Source organism: Narcine bancroftii, chromosome 2 (assembly GCF_036971445.1).
Source record: "Narcine bancroftii isolate sNarBan1 chromosome 2, sNarBan1.hap1, whole genome shotgun sequence".
NCBI classification, from domain to species: domain Eukaryota; kingdom Metazoa; phylum Chordata; class Chondrichthyes; order Torpediniformes; family Narcinidae; genus Narcine; species Narcine bancroftii.
In genome coordinates this window covers 173,441,100-173,460,374 of record NC_091470.1, presented here as the reverse complement: position 1 = coordinate 173,460,374, position 19,275 = coordinate 173,441,100, and the positions used below count along the sequence as shown (strand labels likewise).

Below are 19,275 nucleotides of genomic sequence, written 5' to 3'. Positions count from 1 at the left end.
GCAAGAATATGAGAGAATTTATATAAGATTGGATCCCCAGGGTCCTAGGAAGACCAGAATTACAGGAAAAAATGGAAATAGAAAGGGCACATAGAACATTAGCCCCTAAACCACAACCACAACAAAAAACAAGATCCATTTTAGTAAAATTCCTAAGATATACAAGAGAAAATATATTGGAGAAAGCAATGAAGAAAATAAGAGAAGACAAAAAGCCACTGGAATACAAAGGTCAAAAAAAATTTTTCTATCCAGATATAAGTTTTGAACTCCTGAAGAGGAAGGAGTTTAATACAGCAAAAGCGATCCTATGGAAAAAAGGATATAAATTTATGCTGAAGTACCCAGCGGTACTTAAAATAGTTATTCCAGGGCAGCAAAGCAGACTATTCTTGGATCCGGAGGAAGCACGAAAATTTGCAGAACAACTACAAAACAGACAGAGAGATGAAGACATGTAACGAGAGCAAAAATGACCACGAACTATATGTATGTGTGTATGTATATACATAAATATATATATATATATATGTGTGTACATGAGTGTGTGTATTTAAAAGAAAATATATAGAGTATAGATAAGAATTAATAAGGGAAAGAAAGGGGAGAGGAAGTAAAGAGGGAATTAAGAGAGTGACCTTTGCTGTATATGAAAATTAAGATCTTTTCTGGGGGGGGCTGGGTGGGGAGGAGTTACGGTCACTGCGAAATCAGTTGACACTTGCGAGTGAATTTGCAAATCCAAATGGAGAGGGGAGATGTGGTTGCCCGACAAAGGATAAAGGGCAACTCAGGAAGGGGAGGGGATAGTGGGGTTAAAGAAATTTTAGATAGGAGAATAGGGAATTGTTTGATGTTTTAGAAATGTTGTCTTATAAAGTGTTCAAAAAAAGAAAACAGAAATGGATAAGAAGGAAAGGTGATCATGAGGAAACGGAAAGGAAAGATAAACAAAGTATGAAATGGCTATGTTGAACTATATGACTTTAAATATTAACGGAATACATAACCAAATCAAAAGGAAGAAACTGTTAAATTTACTGAAAAAAGAAAAAATTGATATAGCATTGGTGCAAGAAACACACTTAACTGAAGTGGAGCACAAGAAATTAAAGAGAGATTGGATGGGACATGTAACAGCAGCTTCATATAATTCAAAAGCTAGAGGAGTAGCTATATTAATCAGTAAATATGTACCAATTAAAATAGAAGAGAAAATAATAGATCCAGCAGGGAGATATGTAATGATAAAATGTCAGATATATTCGGAGTTTTGGAATTTACTCAATGTATATTCACCTAACGAAGAAGATCAAAAATTTATGCAAGACATTTTTTTGAAGATAGCAGACACGCAAGGGAACATACTAATAGGAGGGGATTTCAACCTTAATTTGGATTCAAACATGGATAAAACTGGGAAAAAAAATTAACAGAAAGAACAAAGTAACCAAATTTATAATTAAATCAATGCAAGCAATGCAACTTTTGGATATATGGAGGAAACAGCACCCAAAGGAAAAGGAATATTCATATTATTCGGGTAGACATAAAACATACTCAAGAATAGACCTATTCCTGTTATCAGCTAGCATGCAAGACAGAGTTAGGAAAAGAGAATATAAAGCTAGAATATTATCGGACCACTCACCCCTGTTATTGACAATAGAGTTAGAGGACATCCCTCCAAGAAAGTATAGATGGAGATTAAACTCCATGCTACTTAAAAGGCAGGATTTTAGAGAATTCATTGAAAGACAAATTAAAATGTACTTTGAAATAAATATGGAATCAGTGAAAGATAAGTTTATACTATGGGACGTAATGAAAGCGTTCATCAGAGGGCAAATAATAAATTATGTAACCAAGATGAAGGACTACAATCAGGAAACAGAGCAGTTGGAAAGGGAAATAGCAAATATAGAAAAAGAATTAGCAATGAAGGAAGACACAACTAAAAGAAGAGAATTGGCAGATAAAAAAATAAAATATGAAACACTACAAACATATACGGTGGAGAAGAACATAATGAAGACAAAACAGAAATATTATGAACAAGGAGAAAAAACGCACAAAATTCTAGCGTGGCAGCTTAAGACAGAACAAACTAAGAGAATGGTATTGGCATCAAGGAAAAAAGACAAACATCACATATAATCCAACGGAGATTAATGAAAACTTCAGAGAATTCTACGAACAATTATACCAAACTGAAAACGAAGGGAAAGAAGACAAAATAGATGAATTTTTAACTAAAATTGATCTACCGAAATTACAAACAGAGGAAAAAAATAAATTAAAGAACCATTTGAAATAGTAGAAATACAATAGATAATAAAAAAACTACCGAATAATAAAACACCAGGAGAGGATGGATTCCCAATAGAATTCTATAAAACATTTAAAGATTTATTAATTCCTCCCCTCCTGGAAGTAATCAACCAGATTGATAAAACACAAAGCTTACCAGATTCATGCAAAACAGCAATAATTACAGTAATACCAAAGACTGGGAAAGATCCACTCGCACCAGCGTCATATAGACCAATATCTTCACTTAACACAGATTATAAGATAATAGCTAAACTATTAGGAAACAGATTAGCTGACTATGTACCAAAAATAGTAAATCTAGACCAAACTGGATTTATTAAAAAAAGACGAACAACAGACAATATTTGTAAATTTATTAACTTAATTCATGCAGTAGAAGGAAATAAAGCTCCAACAGTAGTAGTTGCTTTAGACGCAGAGAAGGCCTTTGACAGAGTAGAATGGAATTATTTATTCAAAGTACTACAAAAATTCAGCTTACCAGAGAAATATATTAATTGGATTAAAGCATTATATAAGGGGCCATTGGCGAAAGTGACAGTAAATGGATATATATATCAAAGCAATTTAACTTAAACAGGTCAACAAGGCAGGGATGCTCACTATCGCCCTTATTGTTCGCGTTAGCCATAGAACCACTAGCAGAACTGATAAGAACAGAAAATAAAATAAAAGGGATAAAAATAAAAGACAAGGAATATAAAATCAGTTTATTTGCCGATGACGTTATAGTATACTTAACAGAACCAGAAATATCAATAAAAGAATTACATAAGAAATTGAAGGAATATGGAGAAGTGTCGGGATACAAGATTAACGCAAATAAAAATGAAGCAATGCCAATGAATAATGCGGATTTCTCAAAATTTAAGAAAGAATCACCATTCAGATGGCAAATGCAAGCAATGTGATACCTAGGTATACAAATAAATAAAAACCTCGGCCATCTGTATAAACTCAATTATTATCCACTAATGAAAAAATTACAGGACGACTTAGAGCATTGGAAAGACTTACCATTAACAGTAATAACTGTATTAAAATGAACATTTTCCCAAGGATACAATACCTATTTCAGGCAATTTGGACATGTGAGAAAGTGAAAAAATTTTGGGAAGATCTAAACCAGATATTAAATAAAATCACAGAAAGCAATATACCAAAAAACCCAGAGATCTTCCTCCTAAGTAACATAAAAACAAAGAATTTGGACTTGATTTGGATGGTGCACAAAAAACATTTGTTTTGATAGCCCTAGCTGTAGCAAAAAAATGTATTATGTCAGCCTGGAAATTAGAAGATAACTTGAGAATACAACAATGGTATATAAAAATGAATGAATGTATTCCATTAGAAAAAAATAACATATAATTTAAGAAATAATATTACAATATTTGAACAAATATGGGAGCCATACATGAAACATAATAGAGAAAACCTACTGGGGACATCTAGCACCTAAAATGACAGAAGAAGAGAATGAAAAGAACTGACTCAGTGGAATTTCTTGTTTATTTTTATTGAGTGACAATATTGTTTGACGGGTTTAATGTATCTTAGATTCTGAACTTTAAATGAATGAGAGGGGAGGTAGGGAGGATGGGATTTGAAGAGGGAGGGAGGGTGGAGAAAACGACACTGTATATATTTGAAAAGGAAAATGTATGTATCTTGATCAATGTGGTTTATAGTGTGAAAAATAAAAAATTTAAAAAAAAACCTAACATGAGCGACTCTTCGATTAGTGCTATAGCCATCAAGCTCCCTGACTTTTGGGTTCAGGAGCCGCAGACCTGGTTCAGCCACACAGAGGCTGAGTTTCACCGCCGCCAGATTTAATCAGACATGACTAGGTTCTACCATGTGTTCGCCACGCTGGACCAGCTCACTGCCAAACTTGTGCTGCACCTCGTTCAACACCCACATGCGGAAGATAAATACGGGACCATTAAGCGGGTGCTCACCGGCTCCCTCCGAATCTGCAGGCGCCAGTGTGCCGATTGAATGCTGCACCTCAATGCCTTGGGGGACGGGTTCCCGATTGAGCTAATGGAAAAGATGCTCACACTCATGGGCAATCACACCAACTGCCCACTTTTTGAGCGCATCTTTCTCAACCATCTGCCTGAGGACATCCGGCTACGACTGGCCCAAGAGAGCTTTGCTGACCCGAGGAAGGTTGCTCAGGGCTCGATCGATTCCTGGAGGGCTCAGCAGTCCAGCAGGTCGCAAGTCACGGGCATGACCACTCCAAGCCTTCCTCTAGCACTTCAGTAGAACACCCGGTCCCTACAGGGGCCACAAAGAGCATAACAAGAGGCAAGGCATCCGATTCGGGCTTCTGCTTCTACCACCAGCGCTGGGGAGCCAAGGCTCGAAAGTGTCGTCAGCCCTGCTTGTTCCAGGGAAACAAGCAGGCCGGCCGCTGTTAATGGCTGCGGCGGCTGGCCAAGGACACAGCCTTCTCTACCTGCATGATTCAGTCAGTGGCCAACGTTTACTCATTGACACTGAGGCCCAGTTCAGCGACATTCCGGCCATGGCCATCGAGTCCAGGAACCGGCCTCGAGGACCTCCCCTCTGTGTGGCCAATGCAACGGAGATCCGGACATATGGAGACAAGACTGTCCACTTCCGGATCGGCTGGCAAAAGTTCTCGTGAGGTTCACCATCTTGTCCCTTCAGACCGCCATCCTGGGTGCCGACTTCCTCCTCGTCCACGGGCTCCTGGTGGACATTCGAGGTAGGTGCCTGGTAGATGCCTGTACCTTCCAGGCCATTCGCCTCAACACTTCCCGCTCAGAGCAGCCGCAGATGGCCACGATCTGCACGCCCAAGGATGAGTTCCAGCGTATCCTGGATGAATTTCCGGCCCTCCTCAAGCCACAGTTCTCTGCTGCCTCATCGCGCCATGGGGTGTTCCATCGCATCCCCACCCAAGGCCCACTGGTCCACACCAAGGCACACCAGCTCCCGCTGGATAAACTCCAGGTGGCAAGTGAAGAGTTTTCACATCTGCTGGAGCTGGAGATCATTCAGCGCTCTGACAGCCTTTGGGCCTCACCGCTCCACCTGGTCCCAAAAGTCTCCGGCGGCTGGTGCCCCTGCGGAGACTACCGGTGGCTCAACGAGGCGACAGTTCCTGACTGTTACCCAATCACTCATATCCAGGACTTTACGGCCAACCTGCATGGCGCGAGGGTATTCTCCAAGGTTGACCTGGTGCACAGGTGTTACCAAATCCCAGTGCACCCCGAGGACATACCCAAGATGGCCATCATCACCCTCTTCAGCTTGTTCAAATTCCTTCGCATGCCGTTCAAGCTCAAGAACGCCGCCCAGACTTTCCAGCGCCTTATGGACTCGGTGGGCAGGGACATGGATTTTGTCTTCATTTACTTGGACGACATCCATATTGCCAGCAGGGATCAGGCGCACCACAAGGCCCACCTGCACACCCTCTTCTCCCGACTGGCCGACTTCGGCCTTACGATCAACTCAGCCAAGTGCCAGTTCGGTAAAGAGTCCATGCAGTTCCTGGGCCATACCATCATGGCCGAAGGAGCCACGCCCGTCGCTACGAAGGTTGCCACAATCGAGGAGTTCCCTCCCACGCCCGGACAATCTCAAGGGGCTGCAGGATTTCACGGGTATGGTCAACTTCTATAACTGTTTCATCCCAGGCGCTACGCGCATCATGCAGCCACTCATCGTGGCCAAACGCAAAACGCTTGTCTGGACGAAGGATGCCCTTGTGCAGGCTACCATGTTTGCCCACCCGTACACCGACCTGCATATGGCGCTCTCCGTCGATGCCTCTGCCACAGCCGTCGGTGCCGTCCTGGAGCAGCAAGTGAATGGACAGTGGAAGCCATTGGCTTTTTTCAGCCAGCTTCTTCACCCACCAGAGCGCAAGTATAGCGCCTTTGACTGTGAGTTACTGGGCATGTACCTGGCGGTGCAGCATTTCTGCTATTTCTTGGAGGGAAGGACTTTTACCATCTTTCCGACCACAAATCCCTCACTCATACGCTCGCCATGACAAAGGATCCCTGGTCGGCCCGCCAGCGGTGTCACCTCTCCTTCGTGTCGAAGTTCACCACCGACATCTGGCACATGGCGGGAAGGACAATGTGGTCGCCGATGCACTCTCACGACCGGCCATCTGCGCGCTGACACCCGGTCTCGACTTCGACCAGCTCGCCTGGGACCAGAAGTCCGTGAGGAGACGCAAGCCTTCAGAACTGCCATCACGGGCCTACGGTTCCAGGACCTCCAGGCTCCTAGTGGTGAGGGCACCGTCCTGTGTGATGTCTCCATGGGCACCCCGCGACCAGTGGTTCCCCAGCAGTGGCGCAGGCAAGTCTTCCACCATATCCATGTCCTTTCGCACCCTTCCATCAGGTCCACTGTCTGTATGGTGGCAGAGCATTTTGTCTGACACGGGCTGCGGAAGCAGATCGCAGACTGAGCCAGAACCTGCACCCATTGCCTGCTTTCCAAGGTGCACAGGCACACCAGCACTCCCGTACAGGAGTTTGAGCACGTCTGGGAATGGTTTAGCCACATTCACGTAGACATCATTGGGCCCTTATCCGTTTCCTGGCATAACCGTTGCCTTTCCACAGTGGTTGAACGCACCACTCGTTGGCCCGAGGCGATCCCAATGCCAGACGCCTCCACTGACTCCTGCTCCCGAGAGCTGTTGCATGGTTGGGTCGCCCGGTTTGGCGTCCCGAATCACCTCACCAGCGATCGGGGTGCCCAGTTCACCTCTGCGCTCTGGGCACAGCTCACCAACAGGCTGGGGATCGAGCTACACCGCACCACAGCCTGTCACCCGCAGGCCAATGGGCTGGTCGAGCAATACCACTGCCACCTTAAGTCGGCACTTATGGCCCTCCTCCCCGGTCCTGACTGGGTGGACGAACTACCTTGGTTGCTCTTGGGCATCCGCTTGATGCCCAAAGAAGATCTATAGGCATCATCAGCCGAGCTGGTCTACAGCGCACTGCTAGCGCTACCCGGTGAGTTTGTCAACACTCCTTACAACCCCCAGCGGTCACCGCATGAGCTACACCCCCACCTCCGGGCCCATTTGGGCTCCTTTGCACCCCCACAGCTGCCCGGACACGACACACGGGCCTCTTAAATCCCCAGCGAGCTGCACCCCACGGAGTATGTTTTTATTCGGCGAGGCCCATCCACGGCACCTCTGCAGAGGCCTTACGAAATGGCGTACAAAGTTGTCATGCGTTCATGGTCCAAGTTCACACTGATCATCGGCGGTAGGAGGGAACTGTTTACGGTAGACAGGCTGAAGCCAGCATACCTTGACCCCACTGAACCAGTAGTTGTGGCCCAGCCCAAGAAATGAGGCCGCCTGATTAAAAAGGACATCGGCGCCAGTTCTGGGGGTGGGGGGCAATTAGGCAGGCAAACTGGCCCCACTTGTAAACCACGTGGTGGGGCAGCTGGCCAAAATGGCGCTGACAGGGGTTTCCCCTTCGACCTCGGCACCAGGCTCAGAAGCCCGCGCTTGGGGACCCACGTGATGCCCTGTTGACATCAGCGCCCCCTTTGGGGTTCTCAGCCAGGTCCGGGCTGGGAATATAAGGGTAGCCAGGCAGCCTGCAATAAATCAGTTCTGCTCACTGAGCTCAACCCATCTGGTTGTGTGTTATTTCAGTAGCAGCGTAGCTGCTGCTACACACGTTACATTTCATTTTGTTTTCACTATGAAAATGATGTTAATGTAGATTTATAGTTGTTTAGGGTGGACTAAGTTATGTTAATAAAAATATTCTTTAATAAATGATTAACTGGTACTGGTGAAGCACTGATTAATTTTCTGGCAGTGAGTTTCATCCAGCAAGAGGAATGCGTTTGAAGTATGCTGTTTAGTTTTTAAACATCACATAGTCAGACTTGCAATACACAAATGTGCTGAAGAAACTCAGGTCACACAACATCCTTGGGAAATAAAAATTAACTGCACATTTTGGGCTTGAGCTTTCCTGACGAATGGCTCAGGCCCAAAATGTTGGTTATGCTTTACTTCCTGCTGAGTTTCTCCAGCATATTTATGAATTCCAGCATACAGTATTTATGAATTGCACTCAAACCCAACATCTGTCAATTTTCTTCTTAAACACAGTAAGACGTGACTAAATGTATTTTAAAATACTAGTATGCTACTTATTGTAAATGGAGCATGGTTAGATGCTCTCCTTTTTGAACATGATCATTGTTTAACACTTGGTGACAGAAATATTATGTGCAGTTATGTCCAAGCCTGATTACTATTAATGTCTTGGATGCAGACAAAGGCTCCTCCTTGTGTGGGGGGGGTTCTGAATGAAACTTAACTGTCTGCAAGCATCCTTCCTCCTTATCTTATGATGGGTATTTGTTGAAACAGCTGAATATGCTGGAGCCTAGGATAGCGCACTAAGGAACCTCTGCAACTGTGTCCTGGAACAGAAGTGACTGGGGCTCCATGTGCTATGAGGGTAATTATAAGATACTAGGTATACTAGTAAGATTCTCTTCCAAGGATTGATGAGGGCAGAATGGTGGACGGTGTATGTATGGACGTGAGCATAACTTTGACAAGATCCTGCTTGGTAGGAATCACATGGGATCCAAAGCGAGTTGACCAATTGGATTCCAAACTGGCTTACAGGAAGGAGTCAGAGGATAGTAGTAGAGGGTTGCTTTTCTGATAGGAGATCTGTGACCAGTGGTATGCTGCAGGGTTAGTTCTGGGTCCAGTCTTGTTTATCATCCCAATTTTTAAATCAATTAACAATGCAGATAATGTAGTTAGTAAATTCGCATACAACAAAATTGATATGGTAAGGAAGGACACCCAAGTTTGGAATGTCGACCAAGAAATGGCAAATGGAATTTAACGCTGACAAGTGTAATGGTTTGGTGCCTTGGCAAGTCAAACCAGGGCAGGACTTGCACGATAAGCAATAAAGCCCTGGAGAGTGTTGTAGAAGAGAGAGTACAGGTGGTTTGAAAGTGGCAACTCAGGTAGATCAGGTGGTGAAGAAAGTGTTTTGACATGCTTGCCTTTATTGGGTGGAGTATTGAGAACATAATGGTATTAATGTTGATGAGAACACAATCGGAGTACTGTGAAATTCTGGTGGCACAGCTGCAGGAAGGATGTCATTAAGTTGAAAATGGTGCAGAAGTGATTCACCAGGATGTTACCGAGACGGGAGGATTTGAGTTAAGATGCTGGATGAGTGGGTCCTAATTCTCTGGAGCATAAGAGGCTGATGGTAGCCTTATAGTGGTATATAAAATCATAAAGGGCACGGATAAAGTCTTTTTCCCAGGTTAGATTATTCCACAAAAGGAGGCCTTAGATTTTAGGTGAGAGGGAAAGGATTTTAGGAGGGACCTGAGGGACAACTTTTTAGATTGTCGTCCATGTGTGGAACAGGCTGCCAGAGAAAGGTGTAGAAATGGGTAGAATTATAACGTATGTGGATCAGAAGAATTTAGAAGGATATGAGGCACGTAGGCAAATGGGACTAGCACAGAATGTGAACTTGGTCAGCATGGACGAGTTGGGCCCAAGGACCTGTCCCATGCTCTATGGTTCTGTTTGATACTGCATATTGGAACATTTCAGAATCAGAATTTATTGTCGTGAACAAGTCATGAAATTTGATGCTTTGCGGCAGCATCGCTGTGCAGACTTGCATATTATAATAATTTTACAATGATAAATATAGAGGCATAGAATGCTACAGCACAGAAAGTAGGCCATTCGGCCCCTCTCGTCTGTGCCAACCATCATCTCGTTAGTCCCACTGACCTGCTCCCATTCCATAACCCTCCGGACCTCTCCCATCCATGTATATATTCAATTTACTCTTAAAACACAAGCCTGTATTCACCACATCAGATGGCAGCTCATTCCACACTCACACCATTCTCTGTGAAGAACTTCTCCCTAATATTCCCCCTAAACCTTTCCCTTTTCAGCTTAAAACTGACCTCTTGTATTTATTTTCCCCGAATCTAAATGGAAAAAGCCTCTCATAATCTTGTAAATCTCTAACAAATCTTCCCTCCTTCTTCTTTGCTCCAAGGAAAGTCCTAACCTGTTTAATCTTTCCCTGTAATTCAACTCCTAAAGACCCAGAAACATCCTAGTAAATCTCTGCATTCCTTCTGTCTTATTGATATCCTTCCTGTAGTTTGGTACCCAGAACTGCACACAATATTCCAAATTTGGCCTCACCAATGTCTTAAACAATGATCTGTATTCCCAGATCTTTGCTCCTCCACACTCCTCAGTGCCCGATCATTTCCTGTGTATCTCCTACCTTGGTTGGCCCTTCCAAAATGCATCACCTCACACGTCTGCATTAAACTTCCATTTGCCATTTTTTGTCCCATTCTCCAAGTTGGTCCAGATCCCTCTGCAAGCTTTGAAAATCTTACTCACTGTCAACAATGTCTCCTATCTTTGTGTCATCAGTAAACTTGCTGATCCAATTCACCACATTATCATCCAGATCATTGATATAGACAACAGTCCCAACATGGATCCCTGAAGCACACCATTAGTCACAGGCCTCCAGTCTGAGAAGCAACCATCCACTACCACTCTCTGTTTTCTCCCACACGGCCAATTACAAATCCAGTTTAAAACCTCTCCATGGATACCTAGTGTCTGAACCTTCTGAACTAACCTCCCATGTGGGACCTTATCAAAGGTTTTACTAAAGTCCATGTAGCCAACATCCACAGCCTTTTCTTCATCTACCTTCTTGATAACCTCAAAAAACTCTACAAGATTCATTAAACACGACAGGCTCATAGCATGCTGATGGTCCTTTATCAGCCCATGACTGTCCAAATACCTATATACAGGTGCCTAACTTTTTGTCCAGAATCGTCAGGACCAGACACCTGGCATTGTTCAGAATCTTCTGGATTTTGGAATCATTTTAAAATGGTTGTCCCTTTAAGAAAATGCGATGTTTCAAAATCGCACAAACAGGAGATGTGGGGTATTAAATAAATTTAGATAAATAAAAAGCATAAAAGAGCATAATATCATTAGCATGTTTTTTTTAAATTTTAAAATAAAACTGGCTCAGACCCCATCCTCTGCCCTCTCTTACTCCCGGTGGAAAGGTGACTCTTGGCCCTGAGATCCCAGAGGGAGTGGCTGGCTCAATGCAGGAGCAATGGTCGTCTTCCTTACTCATAATCTCCCACACAGGTGGAACTGCTCTGCCATTGCTCCCACATTAAGCCGTCACCAGCCACTCCATGAGTGAATTCTGGGGTAGGCAGCACTGCATCCCTGCTGCTACGTCAGGAGTTAGATTGGGTGGGGGGGGGGGGTGGACAGCTGCGGGCAGGGAGCGGGGTGGCGGGGAGACCGACGGATGACAGGAGGGTTGGGAGCGACCGATGGATGGCTGGGGGTGGCAACCGACGGGTGGGGACTAAGAGCGAGGCAGTCAGGCATTTTCACTACTCAAAAAAGTGCTGATTTTTGGAGGATGCTGGTGTTCAGAATCCTGGATAAAAGTTTAGGCACCTGTATCCTGTCTCTCTGAACTCCTAATAATTTACCTACTACTGATGTCAGGCTCACCGGCCTGTAATTACCTGGTTTATTTTTATTATTTTTTTTTTAAATAATAGTGCAAAAAAAGTAAGGTTCATTGATTATTTAGAATCTGATGGCAGCAGGTTGCCATTGGCACATTTACCAGGACTCTCGATGTCTCACACAATTGAAAGGTGATCGACCTAGTGATTTACACTTCAGCTTGTTTGGACAAAGCTGTTAGTTTGGCTTCTATTGTCCCATGGTATCATCTTGTTCAAGTTTTTTTTTTTAATTTTTTATTTTTCACACCATAAATCACAATAGCCATGATATACACTTTTTCTTTTCCACACATTTACAGTGACTTTTTCTCCCTATCTTGTTCAAGTTTTTAGACATGGATTAGGTAGCTGCATTGATGGTCTGAAGCTTGTCACTACAGACATGTAATGTCAAAAATTCAGTGCTTCAAGATGATTAGCTAAACAGCTAAATTTTCATGTCAAACTTTGGAGGATTTTAAGTATATGAAACACCAGTCTTTCCAATTTAACAGAATGGAAGATTTAATCATTTACAAATCTTTTCAACAGGTGACTTGTGCACATCTGAAACTGAAAGGAGACTCGTTTCTGATGAAACATGGTATAGACTAAAGGCTTATTTCCCCAAATCACCAGAGTTTATACATTACCACATGCCTTGTGTCCAGTGTCAGGTAAAAACTGCATGTAGTTTTTTTAAAAAATATTTCACTCTGATTGCAATAATTGAAATTATAAAATTGTTTCATCCTTCCACAGGGAGGTAGATACTTTCTTAGAACACAACAAAATTCTTGAATCTTGTTTGATTGAAAATTAATTCCATGATTTTATCAATATTTTACAATTTCAAATCAATTTGGTCTTGATCGAAGCATTGTAATGACCATTTCCTGGCATCTGACCTCTCCACTCATCCATCTGATCCCCAGATTTCTGGCCTCTGTTGGTGGTGTTGCCCATACCAACAGTACAAAGGAACATTTGAGTGAAAGTTCTGATATTTTCCCACCCTTCTGCCCACCAGGTCACAACAGCATGGCTGTATCAGAACCTCTCATTGCCTACCTCTCACCAAAGTCTCCCACAACATTGCCATTATGATACTCCCATGCATGCCTACCCACTAACTTTTTTTTTAAACACCTTATCATGTCAACCTCTTCTGGAGAAAAGACCTCCCCAGCTTGTTCAATCCTTTATAATTGCAGAATTGCAAGTGTAGATCAGTCACTTATATAACTGCCTTGCCTTTATCAGGACAGATCTTCATGGACCTGGCTGCTGTTCAGATTTGTTGCCCATAGTCATCGCAAATCAAACTGTTTCTGGTTTTGAGGCTGAACGAGCTGACTCTCCACAACCAGGCATCACATTGAAACAGAGTGGGTTTGAGCAAGAAGTCAACCTCAGGCAGTTTAACTGCTCTGGCTGAAGGATTTCAAAAATGTATTGAGAAATTTCAACATTGGTCAAGAGATATTAAAACATTGATAAATAGCCAATCAAATGCAAGTGTTTAGCATTTTTTATTTAATTTTTTTCCCCAGGGTCAGACCCCATTCAAATGAACGGAATCGTCTTCCCCATGCAGTCTACTGTTGTTTAGAACTGCAGGCAGTTGAAAAACACATTCTACTCTTCCTTGAGGGAGTTGCTGCTCTACCCAGATCCAATGGCACGTCTCACAATGGTGAGAAGTTGGATATGCCTGAATCCAGCACTGCTTTTGATGAACCTTCTTCTTGGTTTCCCTTCCAGATAGGACAATATTTCCCTTGTTCCAATGATCACCCTTGTAACATCATCTTTTGTTCAAGGTTATGCAAGTTCATCAGTCTCACATCATAGTTTGTGATATAGAATTATCTTGAAATTAAATCTTATCCCATACCTTGGGTTCCCAAACTTTCTGCCTGTGAAAATAATTTGGATTTTAAAGAAAAATTTTTGAAAATCCCTTTTAAATTTTCCCTGAACTTTATTTGACTGAAGGCAAAATAAATTCAGGTTCTCTATTCTCTCTGCATAATTTAACATGCTCATCCCTGATATCAGACAAATACTCACTACATCTCCTCATAGATACTGGTATTCTTCTTGAACTGCAATGTCCTTAATTGGGCACAGTTGCCCTGCTGAGGTCTAAGCAACAGAATGTGAAGGGTCCCAGGTCTGCTTTGAAAAACATTAACCTTCCACTGCCCCCGAGCTCTGAGGAAGGGTCACTGACCAAAATGTCAATCTTTCCACAGATACTGTGTCACCTGCTGAATTCTACCAGCATTTCTGTTTTCGCTTATGAAGGACCAGTATGATTTCCCATGTCTAACAGTAAACTCTTTGTTTTTGGAAAAGATGTTGGAAAAGGAAGGTGAGGAGAATGAGACATTGAGCAAAATGATGGCAAATGAGCAGAAATCAGCTCTTCTGTGTCTTTTTCAAGATAAAAATAGACCACTCCTAATCAAATGGCCTGAGGTGAGATGATTTATAAGATGCCTTTTTATGGTTTTGCTTCATATGGTATATTGGTGTTTATCTTAAATATGGTTACACATATAAATGAGAAAAATATTACATTGCAGTACAGGCTCTTCAGCCCATAACATAGTGCCAACCTATGTAAACCTACTCCACAACAATCTAATCCTTCAGTGCCTAGTACAAATAACCCTCTATGAGACAGAGCACTTGGTTCTCAGTAGAGGCCTCTCCTTCGCCCACCTCCACCTACACTTCAATTAGTTCTGTGCACACCATGATGCCGAACTCTTCTTCTGTCACCTCTGGGTTTACTTCCGTGACCATGACTCTCCAGCCCCCACCCAAGACCTTTTCTCCCGCTTCAAGCCTTCTTCCTTCTGACCATTTTATTTCCAACTACTTCCAAGACATCAGCAGTCTCAACTTTACCACCCCCCTCTTGTATTCCAATTTCACCTCAGAACGTTCTGCCCTCCGCCCTCTCCACAACAATCCCAACCTCACTGTCAAACACGCAGACGTGGGTGTTGCAGTTGTGGTCTGGCACACTGATCTCTATCTTGCCAAGGCCAGTCAACAGCTCTTCCTCCAATCGACGCCTCTCTCAAGCCACTGTCTCCAACACTATCTCTAACCTCATCACCTCTGGTCACTCCCCCACCCCCCACACACACACACAAACACGCGCACACACACACACACACACACACACACACACACACACTCACTGCCAACCCCATTCTCTCCCACACCCCATATTGTCTTCTCTACCTTCTACCCAAGATACACAAACGCAACCATTTGGGCAGACCCATTGCCTGCTCTTGCCCCATCAAACTAGTTTCATCTTATGACTCTATCTTTTCTCCCCTGGACCAATCCCTCCCCACCTACATCCACGACACTTCATATGCTCTCCATCTCCTCAATGACTTCAAATTCCCCAAACCCGGCCGCCTCATCTTCATGAGGGATGTTCAATCCCCCACACAGGTCTGATACCACTTCACTTCTTCCTGGACCAAAGACCCAACCAGTCAGTCACCCTCTAGCACCACCACCTTCTGCCTGGCAGAACTTGTCTTTAAATAACTTCTCCTTCAACTCATTCCACTTCCTCCAAATTAAAGGAGTAGTTATGGGTACCCACATGGGTCCCAGCTACACCTGCCTGTTTCTGGGCTTCGTGGAGCAATCCGTGCTACAAGCCTACACAAGAAAGACTCCCTCAACTCTTCGACTACTACATTGAGACTTGTCAACTCAGCCACTTCACAGCCAACTTCCACCCTGATCTCAAACTCATCTGGTCCATCTCCGATAACACTCTCCCCTTCCTGGATCTCTCTATCTTGGGAGACAAGCTTTCCACCGACATATACTACAAACCGTCTTAACTCCCACAACTACCTTGACTACACCTCCTCACACCCTGTCCCCTGCACGGATTCCATCCCCTTCTCTCAATTTCTCTGTCTCCTCCACATCTGTTCCCAAGATGAGATCTTCCAGTCCAGATCTTCTGAAAATTCTGTGTTCTTTCACAAACTTGGCTCCCCTCCACCACTATCAACTCAGCCCACACCCGCATATCCTCCATTTCCCTCTCATCTACCCTGGCCCCCTCTGCCCCACACAACCAATGTAGAATCCACCTCATCCTCACCTACCACCCCACCAGCCTCCGCATCCAACACATTATCCACCAGAATTTCTGGCACTTTCTACAGGATCCCACCACCAGACACATTTTTCATTCTCCCCACTTGTCCTTCAGCAGGGACAGTTCCCTCCGTGATCACCTTGTGCATTCATCCTCCCCATCTATCGCTCCCCCCACCACTAGCTCCTTCCCCTGCACCCACACCTCCTCTCTCATCATGGTCTAGGGCCTATAAAAGGCCTTTCAAATGAAGCAACACATATCCACAGGACTGATTTAATGCATCCAGTGCTCCCTTTGTGGCCTTCTCTACAACAGAGAGACTGGTCACCAATTGGGAGCTTACTTCACTGAGCACCTCCGCTCCAACCGCTACAACAGCGATCTATCAGTAGCCAACCATTTCATTTCTGAGTCACGCCCCCAGGCTCACATGTCGGTCCATGGCCTTATGTACGATCCCACCCTGACCACCTGCAGATTGGAGGAACAATCTTATTTTCCATCTGGGCACTCTCCAGCCAGATGGCATTGATATTGATTTCTCTGCTTTCTGCTAAACACTCGCCTTTTCTTTCCTCTGCCCCCTTCCTGTTTTTCTGGTTCTCCCCCCATCCCCCTTCCCCACCCAGCCATCCCTCCTCCCCCTCATTGCTGCTGTCCCCTCCTTCCATTCTCGACCTATCATCTTCTTTTGCCATCTGCCCCCCACCCTGGCAGCATTCTCTTGTACCTTGATGAAAGGCTCAAGCCCGAAATGTCAGTTATGCATTTTCACCTTTGCTACATAAAGGGCACTGTTTGACCTGCTGAGTTTCTCCAACATTTTGTGTTTTTATTTCAACCACGGTCTCTACAGAGGTAACTTAATAGAGGTTATATAATGAGGGGCATAAAAAGATTAGGCAGTCAGAACCTTTTCACCGAGACAACAATTAGCAAATACAACAGGACATTATTTAAGATGATTGGAGAAAAGTTGGGGAAATGTCAGAGGCAAGGTGGTTTTTATTTTTACATCGAGAGTGATGGGTACCTGGAGTGCATTGCTAGGGTTGGTGGTAAAGATTGGTACAAGAGGGACACTAAAAAGATTCTTAGATAGGCAGGGATCCACGATGGGGTGAGGGTCCAAGGCTAGGGGCCAAAAATAGGTGGGGAGGGTTGATATTTACAAGGGTCATACAAAAAGCCCATTTTTTGGGCCAAAAAAAGGGATCGACTTTTAGACAGTATCAACAATTACACAAGTATATACAGTATTGTGCTCAGCCGGACAGCACCAGGTTTTCAGGAATAATTAACAATAAGATAGATCAGTGACAAAATATTATCAAAGGTGTTTTAATATTTATAAACATTGTGACTATTGCTTTTGTCAAAATATGGCCTAATTTTCTCTTCATCTTTTGAAATAAATGAGCAACTGTTTTGGTTGACTTGATTTAACAACCAACTATGATTTATTTTAATTAAATTTACAGTTCCTTAATTTGTTTTCCAGGAGACTGATGTTCTTTATGTTGTTTCCCAGTTTTTTGTTGAAGAATGGAAGAAGTTTATCAGGTGACTTTTTTAAATCAATTCTGCTGCCTTGTTTAAATATACTGTGGTTGTTTTGATAAAATTAAGATGATTTTCTGAACTCTTGTTGGAAGGTGAAAAATAACTTGTTAATTATTGAAATGATGTCATTTGCAATTTACATGGAAAATTGTTAACACAGTATCATGTTGACTTTGCTTATACATTGCATCCTGGTCAAGGAGTGCACCAAGTTATTTTCTCTCATTATCAACAGTACAGTTAAAATTATCAAACTTTTCATAATTAAATCATTTTAATTTTCATCTTATTCTGAAAATATTTCATAAAATTTCTTTTGGAATTTTCAACTTTGGCACTTCACATTTTTAGAATCCATTTAATTTGATTATTTTTCATCAAGAAGCTTTTTTTGTATCAGTCTTGAGCTCATTTGATACTGAAAGACAGATTCCAGGCATGTACAAGTTCCCATACGCTCTGAGATGCAGCTAGTTCATGTATCAGCTCTCATCGTTTTGATCTTGAGAAGTGCAATATCTTTTTGGCTGCCTTGAAGCCTGTTTGGATGTTGTTTAAAGTGCCACTGTTAAGAATTTGCAATAAGAAATCCAGCTCTTGTCACTTCATTTTATTTTAATTTGGCAAAGAGATTTATGCTCAATCTAATCAAATATATATTTTACTCCATATCTAATTAAGTTGTTATATATTGTCTTGAAGGTTGCTCCATGCAATATTTTGTAAAAATGTAAACTTTATCAAGGCACTTCAATTTAGTATTTGGTCACCAACACTTAATATACAATATTAGGTGACATATTCTGATCCTTATAAAGATATCCATCATATACTAACTTTCTTTCTTCCAAAGTAAAATACCTGTAGCATGCATCACTGGTTACAACTAAAAAGCTTCATCATTCCAACCCATTAAAGCTAATGTTTCTTGAAGCCATGCAAAATGGAGTTGTTTTGGAAAAGAGTGGGTTTGATTGTGAGAAGAAGGGCAGGACTAGACATTGATGCAGTGATCTCTTACTGAGTAAAGAGCATTATCCTGTTTAAAAGGAAGTATTCCCGTGATGCAGGAAATCTGCGTCATTTGGGTGAGTGTGGGATGAAAGCATGGCAGTGGTCAGAGAACTGGAAAGCTAGTTTACAATGGGACTTCCAGCAGAACGAGGCAGGCAGACAGGGCCATAATAGTGTTGATCTTGTACTGAGGAGAGTGTCCTTCCAGAAATAAAAGCCAGGCCAATGCACTTTTACTCTGCATAGCTTGATGAGTGACAGAAATGTGCCCCAAATTGTTGGTGGTGTTTTAATTTGGTCTTGAGCATGTGCATATAATTTAAAAAAAAGTTATTTCAAGTGATGTCTCTTAGATCTTAATCAGATTTGTTGCTGTAACATCACATTTGACTGAACCTTTTATCCAGAACCTGGAAATCGATCTTTATGAAATGTCTCCTAAAAATGAAAGGCTATTAATTATTGACCCTTCGTAAACAACTTAATTATCTAGTTTTTCATTAGATTTGTGAAGCAAGGTTGATTTTTTCCACATTCAAAGTGTCAATTACTTTAGAATTCTAAACTTTATT

At 42.8% G+C, this 19,275-nt stretch overlaps 1 protein-coding gene across 4 annotated transcripts in view; it reads left to right on the top strand.

Annotated features, from left to right (window-relative positions):
• The window catches only part of usp48 (ubiquitin specific peptidase 48), a 181,059-nt gene that overhangs the window by 128,063 nt on the left and 33,721 nt on the right, over nucleotides 1-19,275 (top strand). For 3 of the 4 annotated variants that reach the window (XM_069919155.1, XM_069919150.1, XM_069919154.1), the window contains 3 exons: nucleotides 12,523-12,647; nucleotides 14,332-14,454; nucleotides 17,628-17,689. In XM_069919155.1, the coding sequence (XP_069775256.1) occupies nucleotides 12,523-12,647; nucleotides 14,332-14,454; nucleotides 17,628-17,689 (310 nt within the window). The remainder of the gene's footprint in view (nucleotides 1-12,522; nucleotides 12,648-14,331; nucleotides 14,455-17,627; nucleotides 17,690-19,275) is intronic. The other variant, XM_069919151.1, reaches the window with a different exon arrangement.